The 22737-nt window shown below is 35.0% G+C and overlaps 1 protein-coding gene across 1 annotated transcript in view; it reads right to left on the bottom strand.

Annotated features, from left to right (window-relative positions):
• The window catches only part of MXI1 (MAX interactor 1, dimerization protein), a 64269-nt gene that overhangs the window by 26777 nt on the left and 14755 nt on the right, over positions 1 to 22737 (bottom strand). The window contains exon 3 of the mRNA XM_029932564.1: positions 10765 to 10794. Within this exon, the coding sequence (XP_029788424.1) occupies positions 10765 to 10794 (30 nt within the window). The remainder of the gene's footprint in view (positions 1 to 10764; positions 10795 to 22737) is intronic.

Here is a 22737-nt window from a genome sequence, read left to right as displayed (position 1 = left end):
ACAGCTGCACAAAGATACACACTCTGTAATTACTTGGATAAAAAGGTACTACACTTTCACCATGTTATAACATTCAGCATGTCAATTATTTAGAGTCTAACCTTTATTTCTTGACATAATTTTAGAGTTTCAAGTTATAACATTTCTGGGCTATTTTTAAGACCTACTGTTCTCATCTCCTCCCATCTTATTGGTTGTAGAAGTAATTTCAGTACAGTTTAGGAACTGTACACCTGTAATTCTACATTTCATTTCTAGCACATAATCTTTGTTAAAGTCCACCTCTGTCACCTTACTGCCTGGCTCCAGGAGTAGAAAGATTAACTTTAATGAACTATTTCTGACAAAGGTCAATACAGAAACTGTGAATCTATCTAGATAGCAATGCAATGACTTCATTGCATAGGCTGCATTTTAGATGTGTAATTTTATCTTGGCTATGCTTCCTCTATGAACCATAAACTTTATCTTTAAAACCCACCAATTACTTCATCTCTATCTCATATAACATTTAATTCTAACAGGTGCCCCTCTCTGCACTCTGGCAGCTATTTTTAGTTTGTCCGCAGTTTTCAGCATTCCTCTCTCTATAAAAATACAATTAAAATATTCATTTTTTTGAATACAAAAATAAGTGCATCAAATATATGTCTGCATGACAAATAACAATTGTACTCTGCATACTGTTTGATAATGTTAGCATCTACATTCATCTGGTTCTATAGCTTCATAAATAGAAAAACTCTGTTAAATAAGTATCCTCTACTTTTCAATGCATACTTTTTTGTGTTCTATAGTTACTCTCAGTAACTGAGTACTGTAACTGGACTCCTACTTTTTAAAGTACAAAGAATAAAATTATCTTATTCAGGACTTTTACATGAATTAAAAATAAGGGTGTCAGTTCTCCATCTTTAGACTAAAAAAGGGAAGTAGCTTCATTTTATTTGCCTAACCAGAAAATTAGTTCAGTAGTTCTTTCTTCTGGTCTCTGAACAATGATATTTCTCCTTCCCTCCACAACTATGTTGTTCAAGGCCTAACAAATACAATTAGGTTGTATTTCATTTCAGCTTAAAAGAAACTTGTACAATTAGTACAACCTTTCAATGTTTTATGCATTCTGGTCTTAATTCTGTTAGGTTCCACTGTTAATTAGAGGTTCTTAAAGACCCTTAAATATACCATTCTTATATGCAATGGAGCGCAAACTTTACTCATTATCAAGTACTCCAATCATATTAGGTAGTAGCACCATATAATTAATATATTGGAAACTTATCTTTGTTTAATCACAGGTCTTAAGTAACTATAAAATGTTGAGTCATTTGAGTAGTGCCATCAGATGATGATGACATCACTACTTTGTAAGTGCCAACCTATGAGGTCAGTCAACTTTGTAGCACCTTTCTACCAATCAATAGTGACTGATACAATGAATGGATGACCACAAAAGTTGGTGAGCTTTTTAAAGTCAGCCATTGGTGAGTGTGAAGTGGTATCACAGAGTTTTGATTTACATTTCCCTAATGACCCACTGATGTTAAAACATCTTTCCATGTGCTATTTGTAAATTTTCTTTGTAGAAATACGTATTCACATCTTTTGCCTGTTTTTATACTGGGCTGTCTTTTTGTTGTTTAGTTGTAAGAGTTCTTTCTATATTCTGGATACAGGGCTATTAGTGGATATGTTTTACAAGTATTTTATCCCATTCTGTGATTTGTCTTTATTTTCTTAATGGTATCCTTTGGAGCACAAATGTTTTTAGTTTTGATAAAGTTCAATGTATCTAAGTTTCTCTTTGGTTGTCTGTAGTTTTGGCGTCATATGTAAGAAACCATTGCCTAGCACAAATTCACAAAGACTTACTCTCATGTTCTAAGAATTTTATAGTTCTAGCTCTTAAATTCAGGTCTGTGGTCCATTTAAGTTAATTTTTATATATGGTATGTGAGGCAACAATCCAACCTCATTATTTTGCATGTAGATATCCAGTTGTGTCAGCTACCATTTATTGAAAAGACACCAAACTATCTTGATGTTGTTGAAAAAATGTCTTTGGCACAACACATATGTGAGCGATTATACTCTGGACTTCATTCCATTGATCTATAAGTCTATTCTTTGGCCAATAGCACATGGCCTTATGTAGCTTGGTAGTAAGTTTTGAAATTAGGAAGTATGAGTTTTCCACTTTTGTTCTTTTCAAGATTGTTTTGCTTATCTGGGTACCTTGCATTTCCATATGAACTTTAAAATCAGTTGTCAATTCCCGTTAAAAAAGAAGTTGGGATTTTGACAGGGCTTGCATTGAATCTATAGACCAATATAGAGAGTACTGACACTTAAACAATGTTAAGTAGTACTTTTCAGCATTCAAATCTTTTGCCTCCTTGGTTAAATTTATTCCAAGGTATTTTATTCTTTTGGATGGCACTAGAAGTGGAATTTTTGTTATAAATTCATTTTCAGACTGGTGTACAGAAACACAATTAGTTTTGTGTGTCAATCCTGAACTTTGCTACATTTGTTTACAAGCTCTATTAGTTTTTTAGTATATATGGATTCCTAAGGATTTTCTATACATAAGACTATGATATCTGCAAGTAAAAATGGTTCTATTACTTCCTGCTTTCCAATCTTGATGACTTTTATTTTTCTCTCACCTAATTTCCCTGGCTAGAACCTCTAGAACAATGTTGAGTAGAAGCCTTAGAACAGACATCCTTGTCTTATTCTTCATCTTCGGAGAAAGCATTTAGTCTTTCACCATTAAGTATGATGTTAATTGTAATGCCCTTTATCAGGCTAAGGAAGTTACTATAAGGTATTTTCATACTGAGATTTACAGCTTAGTAATAATCCAAGGCTAGGAAGAGCTTTTGATTAAACTTCCCAAAATTATTAAACCCAATCCCAAACTGTGGACTTCTGATCAAGCAGTCATGTATTTCAAACCTACAACAAAAGTTTAGTTTCACTAACCCCATCACTTGTCTTTAATGTAAGCAAATATCTTTTGGGTACTATTAGTTGAGGTAAAGTTTCAATGAAAGTTCTGCCAAACCAATCTTGTAATTCGTTTTTTCCTCCTAACAAATGTTCATTTTTTAAAAATGTGCACACTATATACAAGAGTACACCATTCTTGGGGTATCTGGGTGGCTCAGCTGGTTAAACTTCCAACTCTCATGCTCAGCCCAGATCATGATCTCATGGTTTCATGAGTTGGAGCCCCACATCAGGATTTTCTCTCTTCTTCTCTCTCTCTGCTCCTCTCCCACTCATGCTATCTCTGTCTCTCTCAAAATAAACAAACTTTAAAAATTAAGAAAAAAAAAGTGCATGTTCTTGGGGCACCTGACTGGCTCAGTCAGTGGAGCATGCAACTCTTGATCTTGAAGTTGTCAGTTCAAACCCCATTTGGGGTGTACAGAATACTTAAAAAATAAAATCTTTTTTAAAAAAGTGCATATTCTTTTCTAGACAAATGTCATACAAGCACCCAAAATAGGCAGTTAAAACCAGTCAAGATATGCTCCTCCTTCCAAGGAATCCTAGTTAGGTAATATACTAAGAAGCCACTGCCTTAACCCATGGTCATGAAGATTTAGTTTTCTGTTTTGTTTTAAGATAAAGTAGACCAAAACAATCACTCTGTCAAAATGTCCATCTCAAATGGAGACTGGATATGTAGACAGTCTAGAAAAAAATACTGCATTTTTTATCATGTACAAATCATTGTGATAAATATAACTGATATATCAAAAATCCTAACACAAAAAAGTTGAAATTATTTATGATTTTCTAGTCTCCAAGTATATATAAATCTTTACCTTGTAAAAGTGCTTGCCATTTTCAATTCACAGAATGAAAAAGAAATGAAGATCTCACAAGTGGAACATGAATTCTATCAGGTAAACTATTTCTCTTTACAAAATTACCTGTCTTTGTTTTAGTGCACTATACAATATCCTAATGAACTGAAAGAATCAATTAGTTACTGATTCTCTTCTTATAAGCAAGACAAAGTCCTTCATGGTAAAAACCTTTTAAGATGTTCCCAATTATGAAGTTTAATACAATTTGTATTTTAAGAATTAAGTTTTCCATATACATCCCATAAAATTATTTTATTATAATAAAATTTTATTTTATAATTGTCATTTTCACTTCAGCCATTATAATTCAAGTGCATATACTGTTCGTGATGGGTATACTGAATAACACATATAATAATTTTTTCATTCAATGATTATTTACTGAATGACTGCTATGTGCTAAGCGTAAATGAAGTCACTGCCTTTCTGAAACTTACATTCTATAAAAGAAGTCCCAAACTCAAACAAAAATAATTCAGACAGATTAAATGTTTTTTGGGGTTTTTTTTAAATGTTTAATTTATTTTTGAGAGACAGAGAGAGGCAGCGCGAGCAGGGGAGTGTCAGAGAGAGAGGGACACGCAGAATCCAAAGCAGGATCCAGGATCTGAGCTAGCTGTCAGCACAGAGCCTGATGCGGGGGCTCAAACACACAAACTGGGAGATCATGACCTGAGCTGAAGCCGGAAGCTTAACCGACTGAGCCACCCAGGCGTCCCAGACAGATTAAACGTTAAGATGGCAGAAAAGGCAATGTGATAGTGACTGAGGAACAATTACTGTTCTCTAAGGAGATGACTGACGACTAAAATAATAATGAAGAGCTAGCAGAGCAAGGTTTTCCAAGCAGAATAAAGAAGCCTGAAGATGAAAATTAACATGGTGGAAAAGAAAGCAAGCAGCGTCAGCTGGACCATAGGAGACCAGAGAGAGAGTAGAAGGACTTTGTAGGTCACAGATTTTACCTAATTACAAAAGGAAGCTGTGGAGGACTACAAGCAGAAATGACATGATTTGATATGTCCTTTAGGAACATCACTCTTGCTATGCGAATAATGAAATGTAGGGAAAAATTAATGGTAGCAGTTTAACAGAAAATAATATTCTTTCTTCATGGTGTTGCATAGTCTTCTCTCTTCCTTTCTGTCCCCAATTCCATCACCTGAGTGCTGCTGGTTCCTATAGCCTACTACTAGATGAGGTCCTTCAAAAAAATCCAAATTAGTTTCCCTGCTTCTATACCTAGACTGTACTTTTTTTTTTTTAAATAAATACTTTGATCATACCTATCATTTTGCTTCAAAAGCCTTTAAAACTCACTAACAATGAAATAAAATTAAAATTCCTTAACATTCAATACCATTCTGCAATCAAATACCAAAACACCCTTCTGGCTTCATTTCCTAGTGTTAATTTGATAGACTAGGCTATTCAATTAGTTCTACTCAAGTCTTTCCTTTATGATGTCACCCTCCATGGCTTCCATGGCTCTACTTACACTGACCTCTTTCCCTCTTTTTTTCCATCGATTTAAATTCTTTCTTCATGTCTCAGCACACATCCTCCTTCACTATCCAGAGCAGTGGCTTTTTTACTATGACCATAGTATGTTATACCATAACCCAGTATATACAAGGATCATAATTCTACATTTAACTTTACTTCAAACAATGATCTTTTGTATTTTCTAGTCTTTTCTATTCTTTTTCAAAATGACACACTAAATGATTGCATAAGACTAGTAGGAGGGTTCAACCTTCAACTTCAAAAACACTTTTTAATGCACCTTTCTAGACATTCACTGGTAACTAAACTGGATCCTAGTGCTGAAAGATGAAACCTATAATTCTCAAACTATAATAACCTAAAGCTTTAAGATAGGACAGCGTCAGGATCATATACTTCAGTTTATCCACTACAACACCACAAACAGTATTTATTAATCATTACTGAAGACTGATATTAAATACAGCTACCATATTTATGATCATATAGAATCATGGTTAGGGACTGTTTTTTGTTTCTATCATCTTGTTTCAAATTGTAGTTATAATGGTCAAAATTGCTAGTTTTCAAAAACACTATGACATACACTTTCTGCCTTCCTACCATATAGGATTACATAATAGTCTTGCATAGTGGGGGAACAGAGTATTCCATTTTTATCTTTCCTTCATAAATATGAGAAAGTCTCTACATAGAAGGCCCCTATTACTATTCATTGCACCTGCTCTCTTTTATCCCAAATACTCAGGCACTTCTACTCTGCCAGTATCTTCATTTGGCCCTACTAGACTTTGCCAAAATTGCAATAAGGATAAGCCTTTTGTTTCAAAGGAATGACAGCTACCAGGCTGTCAGGAGAGGTTGAATGGCCTCTCCTGCCTCAGCACTAAGGTTCTTGACCATTAAAGGCCTGTTAAAGTTGTTGACTCTTTCAAAAACATCATCAGTAATTGGAATTAGGAAAATGAAAAAACAACAAAATGATCTAAAATCTGTATTGGATAGTTTTTCTCTGCTAAGGATACAACTCATAAGATAAGCCAACGGATAACATAAACTTCTTAATTCTTAACTCTCAAAGATTCATTAATTATACCATGAAAGGATTCATATAGATTCCTGAGGAATGTAGAACATCTAAAGGTACTCTGTTTCCCTTTGACCTGCACCTCTGGAGTCAGTTACAAGCTATTATAGGTCTAGGGGGACAAGATAAGTATACAAGTAATAAATGCTCTGAACTACCTAGAGTAGGCTCAATGTAACCAGCAAAGTTTTAGACAGAAATAAGCCCCCAGGACCTATCCAAGAAAACCCGAATCCCTTTATCAGTCTTGAAACTACTTCACGCTCCCAAATGGGCTATTTGCATATTGGGGTAATTGTAGGCCAGAGCAAACTACACTGGGCCTGCCAGACCCCAAATGTCAACCATGAGGTTTTCCTCTGACATCTGGGAGTATGAAAGTCAACATTTGCTAGCTACCATCTCAAGGCCAGACCCAGAGCTTCAACAATCTTAGGACTTTAAGATAGCCATCTGGAATTCTTCTCTTATTCACTAACACTTTAAAATCATCTATATTAATTCCCACTGCTTTGCCCCAGTTTAAAAAAAAAAAAGACTACCTCAGAGCAGCTTTATATGCAAGATTTTAAACCAAGTTAAAAAAATAAACTCCCAATATAAATATATAACAAGTGGAAAAATTTCAAGAATATGAATTACTTTAGGAACATCTTCTTAGAATGAAGACAAAATCAAATTACCCTTTTGATAGTGAATTATCTTCCTCATGTAAAATCACACTCAAAAGCAAATGAAAGCAAAGTCAAAATTCTATTTAAAGGAAGCCAAAGCTAGGTTAATTTTTTTTCTTTAATGTATCAAATAAAAACTGTGCCTTGGGGAAAAGAAAGAACTGTTAAATAAAATGGGTAGGGGTCTAAAAACGTAGTAACAACACAGGCTTAAATTTTAACAATATTCTTGTGTTGCTTTGTTGCATTTGGCTAAAATACCTCCCTCCCTTTAAACTACTCTCTATTTACCAATATTTTTGTTTTTTGCTACATCACAAGCCTCTAAATTTTCATAAGTGGAGTACAGATTATTAAAATGGTTTCTTCTGTGGTACTCACCCTCTGACACATTCCACTAAGTTTGAAGTTTATTTATATTGATAACTACCCCTTTTAAAAAGAAATACATCTTGGGGCACCTAGGTGGCTCAGTCAGTTGTGCATCTAACTTTAGCTCAGGTCATGATCTCACGTTTCATGGGTTCAAGCCCTGTGTTGGGCTCTGCACTGACAGCACAGGGTCTGCTTCAGATCCTCTGTCTCCCTCTCTCTATGCCCTTCCTAGCTTGCCAGCTCTCTCTCTTTCTCTCTCAAAAATAAATCTTTTTTAAAAACCAAATACAGGGGCACCTGAGTGGCTCAGTTGGTTAAGCATCCGGCTTCAGCTCAGGTTATGATCTCGCAGTTCGTGGGTTCGAGGCCCGCATCAGGCTCTGTGCTGACAGCTCAGAGCCTGGAACCTGTTTCATATTCTGTACCTCTGTCTCTCGCTGACCCTCCCCTGCTTGTGCTGTCTCTCTCTCTCTCTCTCTCTCTCTCTCTCTGTCTCTCAAAAATAAATTAAAAAACATTAGTAAATAAGCAAATAAATAAATTTAAAAACCAAATACATCTTGAAAAGGTTAAGCCTATATTACCTTTCAATTAAGCCTCAAGGAAGAGAAGAAGAAAAGAAGGAAGAAGAGAGAAAGAAGACAACAGAGGATAAAGAAACCATGTCTTGAATGAGATAGGATAGGAAATCAGCTAGAGACTCTTAGACCTAAGTTAATAAGATGAGAACAAAAAAACCTTCACTGGAGATGCTAGAGATCACATAAGGTCCAGGTAATCAAAAGCTATACCAGTGCCACAAACAGATACTAGATTAAACATCTTTAGGACATATAGAAGTAATAATATGGGTGAAAAAATTATCAATAAGTCAGAATTGATACATGAAATGCATTAAACAAAATTTACTCAAATGTTTTAAAGGCTCCATTCCAAATAGTTTACTAAAGAGTCTCTTCACTTCAGTGTTAAAGACTTTTGCCAGGTTTCCAATGAGGGTCTCCCAAAGACTACATTTAGATGTTTACCACTATTCTATTTTTTAATTTTTTAAGTTTATTTATTTTGAAAGAGAGCACAAGTCGGGGAGGAACAGAGAGAGAGGGATAGACAGAGAATCCCAAGCAAGCTCTGCACAGTGCATAGCCCAATGCAGGGCTTGAATTCAAGAACCTTGAGACCATGACCTGAGCTGAAATCAAGAGTTGGAGCCACTCCTAGATGTTTACTAGTATTTTAAAATGTGGTCCAGGGGTGCCTGGGTGATTCAATTGGTTAAGTACCCAACTTTGGCTCAGGTCATGATCTCACAGTTTGTGGGTTTGAGCCCTGCGTGGGTCTCTGTGCTGACAGCTCAGAGTCTGGAGCTGCTTTGGATTCTGTGTCTCTTTCTTTCTGCCCCTCCCCCATTCGTACTGTCTCTCTCTCAAAAATAAATAAAATAGTAAAAAAGAAATTTAATGTGGTCCAAAATATACTCTCTATACTCTAAAGTACAATGTAAGTTTTTATTTTAGAATTCTCAGAGCTGTCATTTCTTGGTAAAAGTTTTTGCCATGTTTAAACTAGCCAGATACTTCCTTTAATACACCAGAAATACAAGACAGAAAGGAGATTCTTCAAAATGAAACGTTTGCCAAACTGCTTTGCTTCGAAGCAGTTTTGGACTAGACTACCGAACTTTGCTCCAGTTTTAGCCTTCACCAATAGGAAAGCCATCATTTACTACAGATGCATCAAATACTAAGTACTGAGGTTACAAAACTGAACAAAACAGAATTCCTGCCTTTGAGGCAGTTGTAGTCATGAAAGACATATGAACAGGTAATTACAATACTGCCTGATTAAGTTTTACAATAGGAAATGTGAACAGCGCATTGTGCAAACAAAGTGGTAATAGCCACTAAGTCAGCCTGGAGGACTCTGCTAACTAAGCCTGTTCAAGGGAATTTGACATTTAAATTCATCTACGATGAGGCAGGTAGCTTAGTCAATGTGTAAAGTACCTTTGATTAAAAAAAAAAAAAGAAAAGCAGGACAAAAGCTTGAAGGTCATGGAAATCTTATTTGTCGGAAATGGCTGATGCAGATTATTCCAGTTTGTTGTTTATTAATCTAATCTCTGTGTCAAAAAGAGAATATTTTGCTCATACAATATCATTTCTTCTCCCAAACTATTCCTTGTCCTGCATTATTTTGTTGGTAAATAGCAATACTATCTAAAACTTAACTTTCCATAGTCAACAAATCACCAATTTCTATGGATTCTATTCCATATAGTCTCTTTCCTCTACTTCTATCCCTTACACTGAAAGTTTCCATAGCTTCCAAAAGCATTTTCTTGTCTGAGATCCCTTCTCACAATCAACCAATTCTTCACAGTATGGCCAAAGTGATTTTCAAAGCACAAATCTGATCACACGACAACCCAGCTTAAAATCATTCAACTGCTCCCTATTGCTCTCAGAAGAAACCCAAACTCTTTAGCATAGTCTTCAATAACCAGCTTGGCTTGCCTCTTGCTACAATCTTTGTACTCATACTGAACCTCCTAGAGTTTCTTCAACACAAGTACTCACTCACCATCATCTCCAGAGCCTTCTAAATTCCCTCAAAAGAAAATCAGAGGACTCTCCAAAGTGATTTTTCAGTGCCCTCTGCTTCTCCATTACCATACTTACCACACTATATGGTATTTTAGTTACCTGTTTTCCTCAGAAAGCTGTATGTTATTTAGAGACAAAACCTGTCTCACACATTCTTGTATTTCCTATCTAAAGCATTATGCCTGCCTGACACTGACATAGTTCATGCTTGATAAGGATTTGCTGAATGCATGAATAAATGAACAAATGAACAAACTGCAAAGAGAGAGAAATTCAATGACTTACAATTTGTCATAATATTTATTAGCTACACTACAGAAACTTAATCTTATAGCTTGCCCATATTTAAGCCATGAGCCTATCACAATTAACTTCTTTTCAGAAACAGAAGGCAACACCATAAACTCAAAATTCAAATGAGCTTAAAAATTTATTGATGTCCTCCAGTTTAGACAGTATAAATTTACTATTTAAGTCATTTTTTGGAAAGAATACACATATATCAGAATCATGAATGCTATCCATTTTAAAATAAAATTATAAATACATATGTACTATTACATTATTTTCACAGATAAGACACTGAGTTTGCTTTTTAAGAAAAATGAAAGCTGCACACATCACTGACTCACCGGTTCTTTTCCAGCTCATTGTGTGTAGACCTAAAAGGAAAACAAAAAAGACCATTAGCATTTGTTGCTAAGGCTATAGAAAGGGAGATTCATTACTGTTATACCACACCCAGTGAATTTCTTTAATAATGCAATATAGAGTCAGACTTCTACAATCTTACTCATTAAGAAGAAATAGTCCACATTCGTTAGAACTATTCATTGGGATATAGTGTCTTCAATTAACAACTAAATATTCTGAAACTGGTGTTTCACTGTTCCCTTTTTTTAAATGTTTATTTTTGAGAGAAAGAAGGAGAGCGTGAGTAGGGAAGGAGCAGAGAGAGAGACGGAGACAGAGGATCCAAAGCGGGCTATGCACTGGCAGCAGTGAGCCCCATGTGGGGCTCAAATTCTCGAACGTGAGATTATAACCTGAGCCTAAATCAAATGCTTAACTGACTGAGCTACCCAGGCACCCCTCACTGTTATCTTAATAAAATTAATGCTAGCACATTTTCTTACCTACCCCATCCTACATTTTGTTGATTTGTATATTTACAAAAAATTTTTTTAAGTTTATTTAAGAGAGAGAGTGTGTATGTGCATGAGTCGGGGAGGGGCAGAAAGAGGGGGATAAACAGAGAACCCCCAAGCAGGCTCCAGGGTGACAGCACAACTGATGTGGGGTCCTCGAACTGTGAGATCATGACCTGAGTCAAATCAAGAGTCAGATGCTTAACCAACTAAGCCACCCAGGAGCCCTGATTTGTAGATTTTTAATTCACACATAATCCCATTTTTGTTTAAAAAGAAAAATGTACTTCTGGTCCTCTTCCATCTCCACTTGGTCACTCCTGAACACAGGGAGAAAAAAGTTTTGGCTAGCACAGAAGCTGAGTAAGGTTTGCCTTACTGCTAAGTGATACTTTTACTTTTATTTTTTTAAGGTGTTTATTCATTTTTGAGGGTAAGAAGGGGCAGAGAGAGGGGGATAGAGGATCTGAAGTGGGTTCTGGGCGGACAGCAGTGAGTGCGATGAAGGGCTTGAACTCATAGACCGTGAGATCATGACCTGAGCTAAAGTAAGACGCTTAACCGACAGAGCCACCAGATGCCCCAAGAAACACACTTTTAAAAGCCTGGGAGGATATACCTCAAAATGCTAACACTGGTTGTTTTCTTTTTGTGCCTTTTTTTCATTTTGTTTACTAGTAGTTGTTATAATACTTATCATCTACTGAACAAGTATAGTGTTTGCTAAACAGTGTGCTAAACAGTTAACACACATTATTTTATTTTATCCCCCAAACCACCCTTGTTTTATAAATAAGAATACTGAACATCAGAGAGGTCAAGAGACATGCGCTTGTCCCAAGAGTTATAAGTAGCAGCTGTGATTTAAGCCCAGGTCTTTCTTATTCCACAACCCAAATCCTTAACTACCTGGTAAAGAGAGGTTAAGGGCACAGACTCCAAGGCTAGAATGCCTGGGTTCAAATATTGTATGGTCTAATTAAAGTCCCTTCATTTCTCTGTGATCAGTTTCTCATCTACAAAACAGGAAAAGCAACAGTACTTGCCTCATGTGATTGTTAGGAGGAATAAACAGTTTATACAGAATAGGAAAATATAACAAACTCTAAAGTTAGCTATTATTAGAATTATGTTATACTAGTTCTCTTGAATGAATATATAGTACTTTTATAATAATTTAGCACTAACAATAACAAGAATTTTATAAGGTAGAGTTTAAGTTCCGGCCACAGAAACTAATACTTTAATCACTTAATATATTCTGGTTAATGTCAAATGTTTTCAGAATATTACTGATTACTTTAATCTGATTTGTTATTCCAATGGATATGTAATGATTACATTTCTAAACTTTTGGGGTATCTGGCTAGCTCAGTCAGTTAAGTGTCCAACTCTTGATTTCAGCTCAGGTTGTGATCTCATGGTTCACGGCTTCTTTCAGCACAGAGCCTGCTTGGGATTCTCTGTCTTCCTCTCTCTCCGTTCCTCCCTTGCTCATGCTCTCAAAAAAATAATAAATGTTAAAAAAATTTTTGAAGTAAATAATAAACTTTAACAATAGGAATGTTGTTGTCAGTCTCATAATTTATAGAAATTTTACCATCTTAGTTCAAGAGCCAAACACTTTTTTGAGTTACAGTCTCCTATCCACCTTCTGCTTTCTTAACAGTTTCACAAGATCCAAGTGACACAGGATAAAAATGATTAATGTTCATTTTCAAGAGATTATCTTAATAAAAGGACTTCTCCACCAAGGAGGTTTTAAAAAAACCTTAAGATGCTTCAAGAGTTCGGCCGAATTAATAGTAAGGATATGTACAATTGAGATGGAAGAAATCATAAAAACATATAGAACTTTTAGTTTAAGAGAGACTTAAGAGTTCAAAACCTAACAAATTTCAGCCACCCTCTACCACTACAGAAGTATTTATAAAAAGTTTTAAGTTCTTTTTTTTCAAAGTGAATCAGTTAAGTCAGAAGAGGAGAAATATGTATTTTAAAGAGATTTAAAACAAAAAATATTGTTCAAAATTTGAATGGGTCATCAAGAATGAAATCCCCCACCCTTGTAGTAAGTTTTGGTTTAACTGTGTTTATCTGAGAAGAAAACCTAAAACTAGTAAAACAAAAACAATGAAATTAAGTTATAAATGGAAACAATTTAGACAGATGATTACTTACCATAAACTTACTCTAAACAGTCTAGAGATCCCATATATGGCCATAAATGCAAAAGAATATATACTCAAAGATAACCAATTGTTGAATTCCAATATTGTATTGAACCTATTACCAAAGCTAGCACCAAAAGAACATAATCTGACCCGCTGCTGTGAACAAAATTAAAACAGCAGGTTCTTCCCACCTCTCTCAGACTTTTATTTATCTTGTTTCTAAAAAATATAAAATGACAGCTAAGAGTATGAACTTTTACATCAAACCGAGAAATGTACATCATATCTAGTTATACCACTAGTAGCATTTAACAATATTTCCAAATATTAAGAAACAAAAATGATGGTGTGTGTACTAATCTTTACCATGTTGCCATGTTCTTACAATTTTTAAAAAATTCATCAGTAATACTTCTATTTTCATGGCTTTTTTTGCCTGTAATATCAAGTCAACAAATATTTTGTATCTTAAGACTGTCACAGACTATAAGGAATCAAAGACCGTCTCTGGTAAATTTAAAACATGTATAGTAATAATTGTAACTCAAGGCAAAATAAACATGTGAAGTACAAAGTGTTATGGGAGTTTAAAGCAGGCAGAATTGAGGCACCTGAGTGGGTCCGTCAGTTAAGCATCCTACTCTTGATTTTGGCTCAGGTCATGGTCTCACTGTTGTGAGATAGAGCCCTGCATCAGGCATGGAGCCTGCTTGAGATTCTCTCTCTCTCCTCTGCTGCCCCCCACCCAATAAACAAACAAACAAACAAACTAGGCAGAATTTACTTCCAAATATGGCTATTGGGGTAAACTTCGGAAAAAGTTGGCATTTGGTATGGATCTTAAATGATGGACTGTTTGCTACTAGTAGAGGCTGGATCTGGTAGGGGGAGGACATACCAAGTGGAAAGGAGCAAAGTAAACAAGTAGAGCTGTCCCACAACTACATGGCCAACTAATCTTCAACAAAGCAGGAAAGAATATCCAAGGAAAAAAGACAGTTTCTTCAAAAAATGGTGTTGGGAAAACTGGACAGCAACATGCAAAAGAATGAAACTAGCCCACTGTTTTACACCACACACAAAAATAAATTCAAAATGAATGAAAGACCTAAATGTGAGATAGGAAACCATCAGAATCCTAGAGGAAAACCTCTCTGACATTGGCAGAGTAAGTTTTATGTATCCTGAGGCAAGAGAAACAAAAGCAAAAATAAACTACTGGGACTTCATCAAAATAAAAAGCTTCTGCAGAGCAAAGGCAATAATCAATAAAACTAAAAGGCAACCTTCATAATGGGAGAAGATATTTGCAAATGAAAAAATCTGATAAAGCATTAGTACCTGAAATATATAAGGAACTTATAAAACTTAACACCCAAAAAAACAAATAATCCAGTTAAAAATGGTCAGAAGGCATGAATAACCATTTCCCCACACTTGATCTTAGCCAAAAGGCCAAGAAGCAATGAATAAACATTTTTCAAAAAAAAAGACATATGGATGGCTAACACACAAATGAAAAGATGCTCAACATCATTCATCATCAGGGAAATACAAATCTAAACTATGAGTTATCACCTCACATCTTTCAGAATGACTAAAATTAACAACACAGAAACAACAGATGTTGGCAAGGATGTGGAGAAAGAAACAGGAACCCTCTTACACTGCTGGTGGGAACGCAAACGGGTGCAGCCACTCTGGAAAACAGTATGGAGGTTTCTCAAAAAGTTAAAAATAGAATTATCCTATTATCCAGCAATTTGCACTATGACATATTTACCCAAAGGATACAAAAATACTAATTTGAAGGGACACATGCACCCTGATGCTTATAGCAGCATCACCAACAATAGCCAAATTATGGAAAGAGGCCAAATGTCCATCAACTGATGAATGGATAAAAGTTGTGGTATGCATATATAACGGACCATTACCCAGCAATAAAAAGGAATGAAACCTTGCCATTTGCAATGAAATGCATGGAGCTAGAGAATATTACGCTAAGCGATATAAGTCAGAAAAAGACAAATACCATATGATTTCACTCATTTGTGGAATTGGAAGAAACAAAACAATGAACATGGTGGGGGAAGTGAAAAGAGATGCAAACCATAAAACAGACTCTTAACTATGAGAACAAATAGCGTTGCTTAAGGGGAGGTGGCAGGGGGAGAGTTAAATGGGTGATGGGCCTTAAGGAGGTCACTTGTCATGAGCACTGGGTATTATATGTAAGTGAAAAATCACTAAATCCTACACTTGAAACTATTATTACACTGTATGTTAACTAACTGGAATTTAAATAACTTGGAAGAAAAAAATAAAAATAAAATAAACAAGCAGAGCTGTGAAGTCCAAAGCAAACCAACAACTAATAGGTCACATAGTGGGCGCCTGGGGGGCTCAGTCATTTAAGCATCTGACTTCAGCTCAGGTCATGATCTCACAGTTCGTGGGTTCAAGCCCCACCCTGGGCTCTGTGCTGACAGCTCACAGCCTGGAGCCTGCTTCAGATTCTGTGTCTCCCTCTCTATCTGCCCCTCCCCTGCTCATGCGCTCGCTCGCTCTCTCTCTCTTCTCTCTCTCAAAAAACAAAAACATAAAGACCCATGGTGTTAGAGGAAAAAAAAGTCCTGAGTCTATTAACTCTATCGCTCACACTAGCTGTGTAACTTTAAACAAATTAATCTTTCTGGTTAACGGTTTCCTCATTTGTAAAACTGGAATAATAACACATCGCTTGGTTGAGTTACTGTGAGAATAGAGAAAAATATGTAAAGGCATGTAATCACAATAAATATTCAGTAAATGTTAGTCATTGAAACTACTCTTATTATTTTTTAACAAAACTAAAAATACACTACCTAAAACAACTGAGTATACTACATGGGGTAATAAATCAGTAAGTTCTCAATACACTCAGAATTAGCCTGGAAATCAACAAACCACCATAATGATGAAAAAAGATACTGAAAGAAAAGAAAAGTATTTTGGTCATTTAGTCAGCTGTGAAGACAGTACAAGGTTTAGGATATGACAGAGAGAAAGATGACTAATTATGTGTACACACAAAAAAATAATGATCTAAATAGCGCTGGCAATAAATGAGCATCACATACTAGGAAAAACTTCTTTGCTTCTCTGTGCCTATGTGTCCAAACAAACCCTTCTAATAATGTGCCACTGAAATACTCAATTACAATGAATTCTCTATAAAATTGAGATATTCTAATAATCCATCGGGTTAGCCCACTTCTCTTCTCTAAATAAAATGCACTTCTGAAAGCAAACACTAATGAATTGCATGCCTTTCAGATACCCTTACTCTAAATGTTTAACTTTCAAGGACAGAGAAAGACATTTCTATCATTTTATCACTGAATCACAGGTAATATTTTTCACAATAACATCCCTTTAAGAGAGACATGCTATGGAATTTCTTATTTGAATGGGAATCATTATCTCAACCAGATCTGTGACTTTTCATTGACTACAACACAGCTCTAATACATAAACTTTTAATTCTTTAAACTGTAGTTTGGTGGCAGTCAATGAAATGAAGCATATGATTGAAACTGAACAAAACAGTACAGTCTGGTTCAAGAGTAGTGCAACCGTGGAAAAAAATTAATGTAGCCATTCCCAGAATATTCTCTTTTAGCAAAAGGAAAGATGTCTCCATCTTTGGTGACCTGATGAACGAACCCCAAATTTGTTAACATTTTTGATTTACTTGCTTTGTAATCCTAAAGTGCCTAATGGATGTTGCCCTCCTCACACTGAACAGAACACGTTCTCTGAAGCCAAACAAATATCTACTAATTGTATCTTAAAGCTTATCATTTCATATACATATACTCAAAGGACAAGAAAAACAGAAAACTTCAGCCACATTAGTGCAGGGATCTCTGAAGAATATACCTGAAGGATGCTGACAAGAATATAGAATTTTTTGTTGCTAGTAGTATAAATACAGTGTTCAATAAAGTTTGAAAAACACTGTAACAGCAGAAAACCATGCTAACTGCCAATAAAGTAATTCCTTCTTTTTTAAATTAAATTTTATTGAAGTATAATTAACATAAAGTATTATATTAGTTTCAGGTATACAACATAATGATTCAACAATTCCACACATTAGTCAGTGCTCACCTTAGTTAGATGTAGTCACCATCTGTTACCAAACAATGTTATTACAATTTTATTGACTATATTCCCTATGTCATACTTTTCACCTCCATGACTTATTTATGAAAGTAATTCTTTCAAAAAGGTAATTTTGTATATTTGTTTCTATCAAAGGGACAAATTTTTAAAAACCATAAAAATACCAAAACTTAAATATTGCAGGCTTTTAGGAAAAATACCTTAATAAGAAATGTATTGCTTCTTCCTTAACAATGACAAAAACATAACCACCAGAATAACTAAGGCCACAAAAAAAGCAAGTATCTAAAATAACTACAATCAATAAAATTTCCCTTAAAACTTACATATGAAAGATGAATATATGGACTCAGCATCTCCATGCATAAGCATATACCAAACTAATATGTGTTCACAAAAGAATGTTCATTATTTTCATACTAGCCAAAAATTGGAAACAAATGTCCATCAACAGTAGAATGGATGAACAAATTATGAAATACTCATACAATGTAATACTAAAGAGCACTGAAAATGAACACCTATTATTCAATAACATGGATGAATCTTCTAATTTCAACATAATACTGAATAAAAAAAGGCAGACACAAAAATATCTACTGTATAACCCCACCCATATAAAGCTGAAGCCTGGCCATATTAATTCACAGTATCAAAAGTCAGAATAGTGTTTGCTTCTAAGAGCCTGTAATACTTTACTTCTTTACCTTTGTGAAATTTCATCCAACTATACACTTAAAATTTGTTTTTCTCTATGTTCACTTTCAATAAACAGGGGAAAAAATTTAATTACATATGAACTGAATTCAGTAAAAAGCAATTCTTATTTCAAATATAGCAAACACTCTAATTTAAACCTCTGATAAATCTTTGCTCACGACATAAATATCTGTAAGTTTACACTTTGTTAGGTATAATTTTCAATATGGTTATCACTACTAATGTTATACAGAGTAAGCTCTCTTTTACCTTAAGAAGCTATGAAAAGAAAAGCAAATTAAACTTGATGAAATAGAGGAAGGAAATAAGAAGACATAGGTTAAAGAACAAATACAAAGAAATCAGAAAATAACAAGGGCACTCAGCTGGCTCAGTTGGTAGAGTATGTAACACTTGATCTCAGGGTTGTAAGTTTGAGCCTCACATTGGGTGTCGAAATAACTTACAAAAATAAAATCTTTAAATATATATATACATAATCAAAATTTGTTAAATGCAGCTAAAGCAGTGCTTTGAGAGAAATGTTTAGCTTTAACTCTTTTTGTTGGGGGTGGAGTCCAAAATCAATGATCTAAGATTCCACATTCAGAAGCTAGAAAAAGCAGCACACCAAACTTAAAGAAGTTGAGCAATGATTCTCAAGTGTGGGCTATTCTGCTCACCAGAAGACATCTGGTAACGTCTGAAGACATTCTGTTACTACGTTTAGGGAGATCAACTGGCATTTTGGGAGGCAAGGTCAGGGATGCTGCTAAACAGCCTATGATTCTCAAAACAGAGTTATCTGGCCCAAATTGTCAATAGTGCTGAGGCTGAAAAACTCTGAAATACAGGAAAAAATAATAAGAGCCAAGACCAGGAATGAACAAAATAAGAAACAGGAAACAACAGAGAATAGTGATAAAACTAAAGGCTGACTGGGGTGCTCAGGAGGGGCTCAGTCAGTTAAGCATCCAAACTCTAGATTTTGGCTCAGATAATCATCTTACGATTCATGAGTTCAAGCCCCACATCAGACTCTGCACGGACAGTGCAAAGCCTGCTTGAGATTCTCATCTTTCTCTCAAAATAAAACACTAAAAGCTGACTTTAAACAAGTTAGCAAAATTAATAAACGTCTAAGACTGATGAAAGGGAGATAAAAATTACCAATACAAAAAAAAATAATAATACTGGATAAAAGAGCACACATCACTACAGATCTTACACACATTACAAGACTAGTAAGAATATTATGAATAACTTTATGCCAATATAGTCAAGCAACTTAGAAAAAATGGATAAATTTCCTGGAAGATACAAATTATCAAAAATGACTCCAGAATAAATAATTAGAAACCTTATTCTTTAATCTATTAAAAAAATTGCATTCATAATCAAAAACCTTCCCACAAAGAAAACTCTAGGCCCAGAAGTGTTCACTGGCAAATGTTACTAAGCATAAAATCTTTCAAAAAATAAAGGAAGAGGAAATACTTCCCAACTCATTTGGAGGCCAGTATTATCCTGATAACAAACCTTAACAAAGAAATTACACAGGGAAGAAAAAAACAGATTACTATCCTTTATGAACATAGACACAGAAATTCTTATAAAACTGAATCCAACAAATAGAAAATATCAGTTTTACAGCAAAAAATTTCTCTGGTCTTTGTCCTGACTTCCTGAAATTTTGAAATTTCTCAAGTTATAGGAGTGTCTCCATTATTCATGGTGGGCCCATGGGCCACGCTTGAATTTATGTTAAAGAGATGACTCAAATTGGGGTCTGGTCATTCCAAAAAGATGAACTGTGTGATTAGAGGGTTGGGGCTTTAAGTCACTGACATCACCTGACCTCCTAAGCCTCCAAGGAGAGAACAGTCACTAAAGATTGAGTTCAATCATTTGGCCAATGATTCAATCAATTATGACTACATAATGATACTGAAATAAAAACTCTGGAATCTGAGACTCAGGTGAGCTTCCTGGTTGGTAAATACATCCATGTGCCAGGAAGGTAATGAACCTTGATTCTACAGGGAATAAACCCAGAGGCTCCATGTTCCCAACGCTCCCAGACTTTTCCCTTTATGTCTCTTCATATGGCTAGTCTTGAATTGTATCATTTACAATGACATTTCTAATAATAAGTATAGTGCTTTCCTGAGCTCTCTGAGTAGTTCTAGTAAATTATCAAACCTGAAGGGATTGTGAGAATCCCCAAATTTGTAGCCAGTTAGTCAGAAAGGGTAGGTGGCCTAGAGGCCCCTGAAGTTGCTTACAGCTGGCATCTGTAGTGAGGGCAGTCATGTTGAAGACTGTACCCTTAAACTTGTGGATGCTGTGTTAACTACAGGAGGTTGGCATCAGTATTGCAAAATACACCATGACCAAGTAGAGTTTATTCTAGGAATGCAAGATTCAACAAAAATATCAATCACTGTAAATGACCACATTAACAGAATAAAAAAATACAGTACAATTTCAATAAATGCAGGAAGAACTTTGACAAAATTCAGCATCTATTCAGGATTTTTAAAAAACCCTCAGTAAATTAGGAAAGAATTTCCTGAACCTGTGAAAAGGTATCTACAAAAATAATTATCATACTTAATGGTGAAAGAATGCATGTTTTCTCAAGATTAGGAACAAGGCAAAGAAGTTCACCCTCACTACTTCTAGTTAGCACTGTATTAGAGGACCTTACCAGTAAAATAAAACAGGAAAAAGAAGTATCATACAGAATGCAAAGGAATAAAAAAAATTAAAATTAAAATTAAAAAAAAAAACAGAATGCAAAGGATAAACAAAAATATCTTTAAACATCATTTGTTTTTTATTTAGAAAATCCTAAGGAATATAAAAACTACTAAAACTAATATAACAAATTCAATTGCCATTTATAATAGCATCAAAGAATATTAAATAGTTAAGGATAACTTAACAAAACACGTGATTACCCACAGTCTGATAAACTACAAAATGTTGCTAAACTTTAAAAACATCTAAGGGGGCCTGACTTTGGCTCAAGTCATGATCTTGTGGTTTGTGAGTTTGAGCCTCTCACTGGGCTCTGTGCTGACAGCTCAGAGCCTGGAGCCTGCTTTGGATTCCATGTTTCTCCCTCTCTCTCTCTGCCCGTCTCCCACTTGTGCTCTCTCTCTCAAAGATAAACATTAAAAAAAAACATAAAAAACATCTAAATAATTTAGTAAACGAAGAGACATGCCATATTAGTTAATAAGACAATACAATATTGTTCACATGTGTCAGGTCTCCCCAAATTAATCTATAGATTCAATACGATCCCAATCAAAATTCTAGCAGGCTTTACCGCAGAAACTGAAAAGCAGATTCTATAATGTATCTTAAATTGCAAAAGACCTACGATAGTCAAAGGAACTTCTGAAAAACGGAGAAACACACTGGAAGTCTTACACTACCTGATTTCATGACTTGTTTAAAAAAAATACAGTAATGAAGACACTGCGATTTTGAAATAAAAATAAATATTTTGATAAATGGACCAATCATAGATTTGCACATATATGGTCAAATGATTTTTTACAAAGACGGTAAGGTAATTCAATGTAGAAAATAGTCTTTTCAAAAAACAGTACTAGAACAACTAGATGTCTATTTGCCAAAAAAATAAAATTCAGCCTTTGCCTCACACCTTCCACAAAAATTAACTCTAAATAAAGCTTAGATCTAAATGTAAAACCTAAAACTGAAAGACTGCTAGAAGAAAACAAGAGAAAAACTTCATGATCTTGGATTATGTAAAGATTTCTTAGGACATAAGAAACATTAACAATAAAAGACAAACATCAACTGGACTTCATCAAAATATGAAACTTTGGTTCTTCAAAAGACACTGTTAAGAAAATGATAAAGGCTGGGGTGCCTGGGTGGCTCAGTATGTTAAGCGTCCAACTTTGGCTCAGGTCATGATCTCACTGTTTGTTGAGTCCAAGCCCCGAATCGAACTCTGTGCTGAAAGCTCAGAGCCTGGAACCTGCTTCTAATTCTGTGTCTCCCTCTCTCTCTCTGCCCCACCTCTGCTGGTACCCTCTCTCTCTCTCAAAAGTAAATAAACATTTAAAAAAATTATGCAGGCAAACCACTAAGTAGGAGAAAACATTTGCAAAACACATACATAATAAAGAACTTGTATCCAGAATTTGCAAAAAACACTTTACAGCTCAACAAGAAAACGATTCAATAGAAAAAAGGCAAAAAATATAATCAGATACTTCACCAAAGAAGATATATCAATAGCAAACAAGCATACATAAAGATGCCCATGATTATTAGTTATAAGGAAAATGCAAACTAAACCAGAAGCTATTGTGACCCACCCACTAGAATAGCTAAAATTTAAAAAGACTAACAATATGAAGGGCCATCC

This window comes from Suricata suricatta, chromosome 2 (assembly GCF_006229205.1).
Source record: "Suricata suricatta isolate VVHF042 chromosome 2, meerkat_22Aug2017_6uvM2_HiC, whole genome shotgun sequence".
Lineage (NCBI taxonomy): Eukaryota > Metazoa > Chordata > Mammalia > Carnivora > Herpestidae > Suricata > Suricata suricatta.
This window is presented reverse-complemented; position numbering and strand designations above follow the sequence as displayed.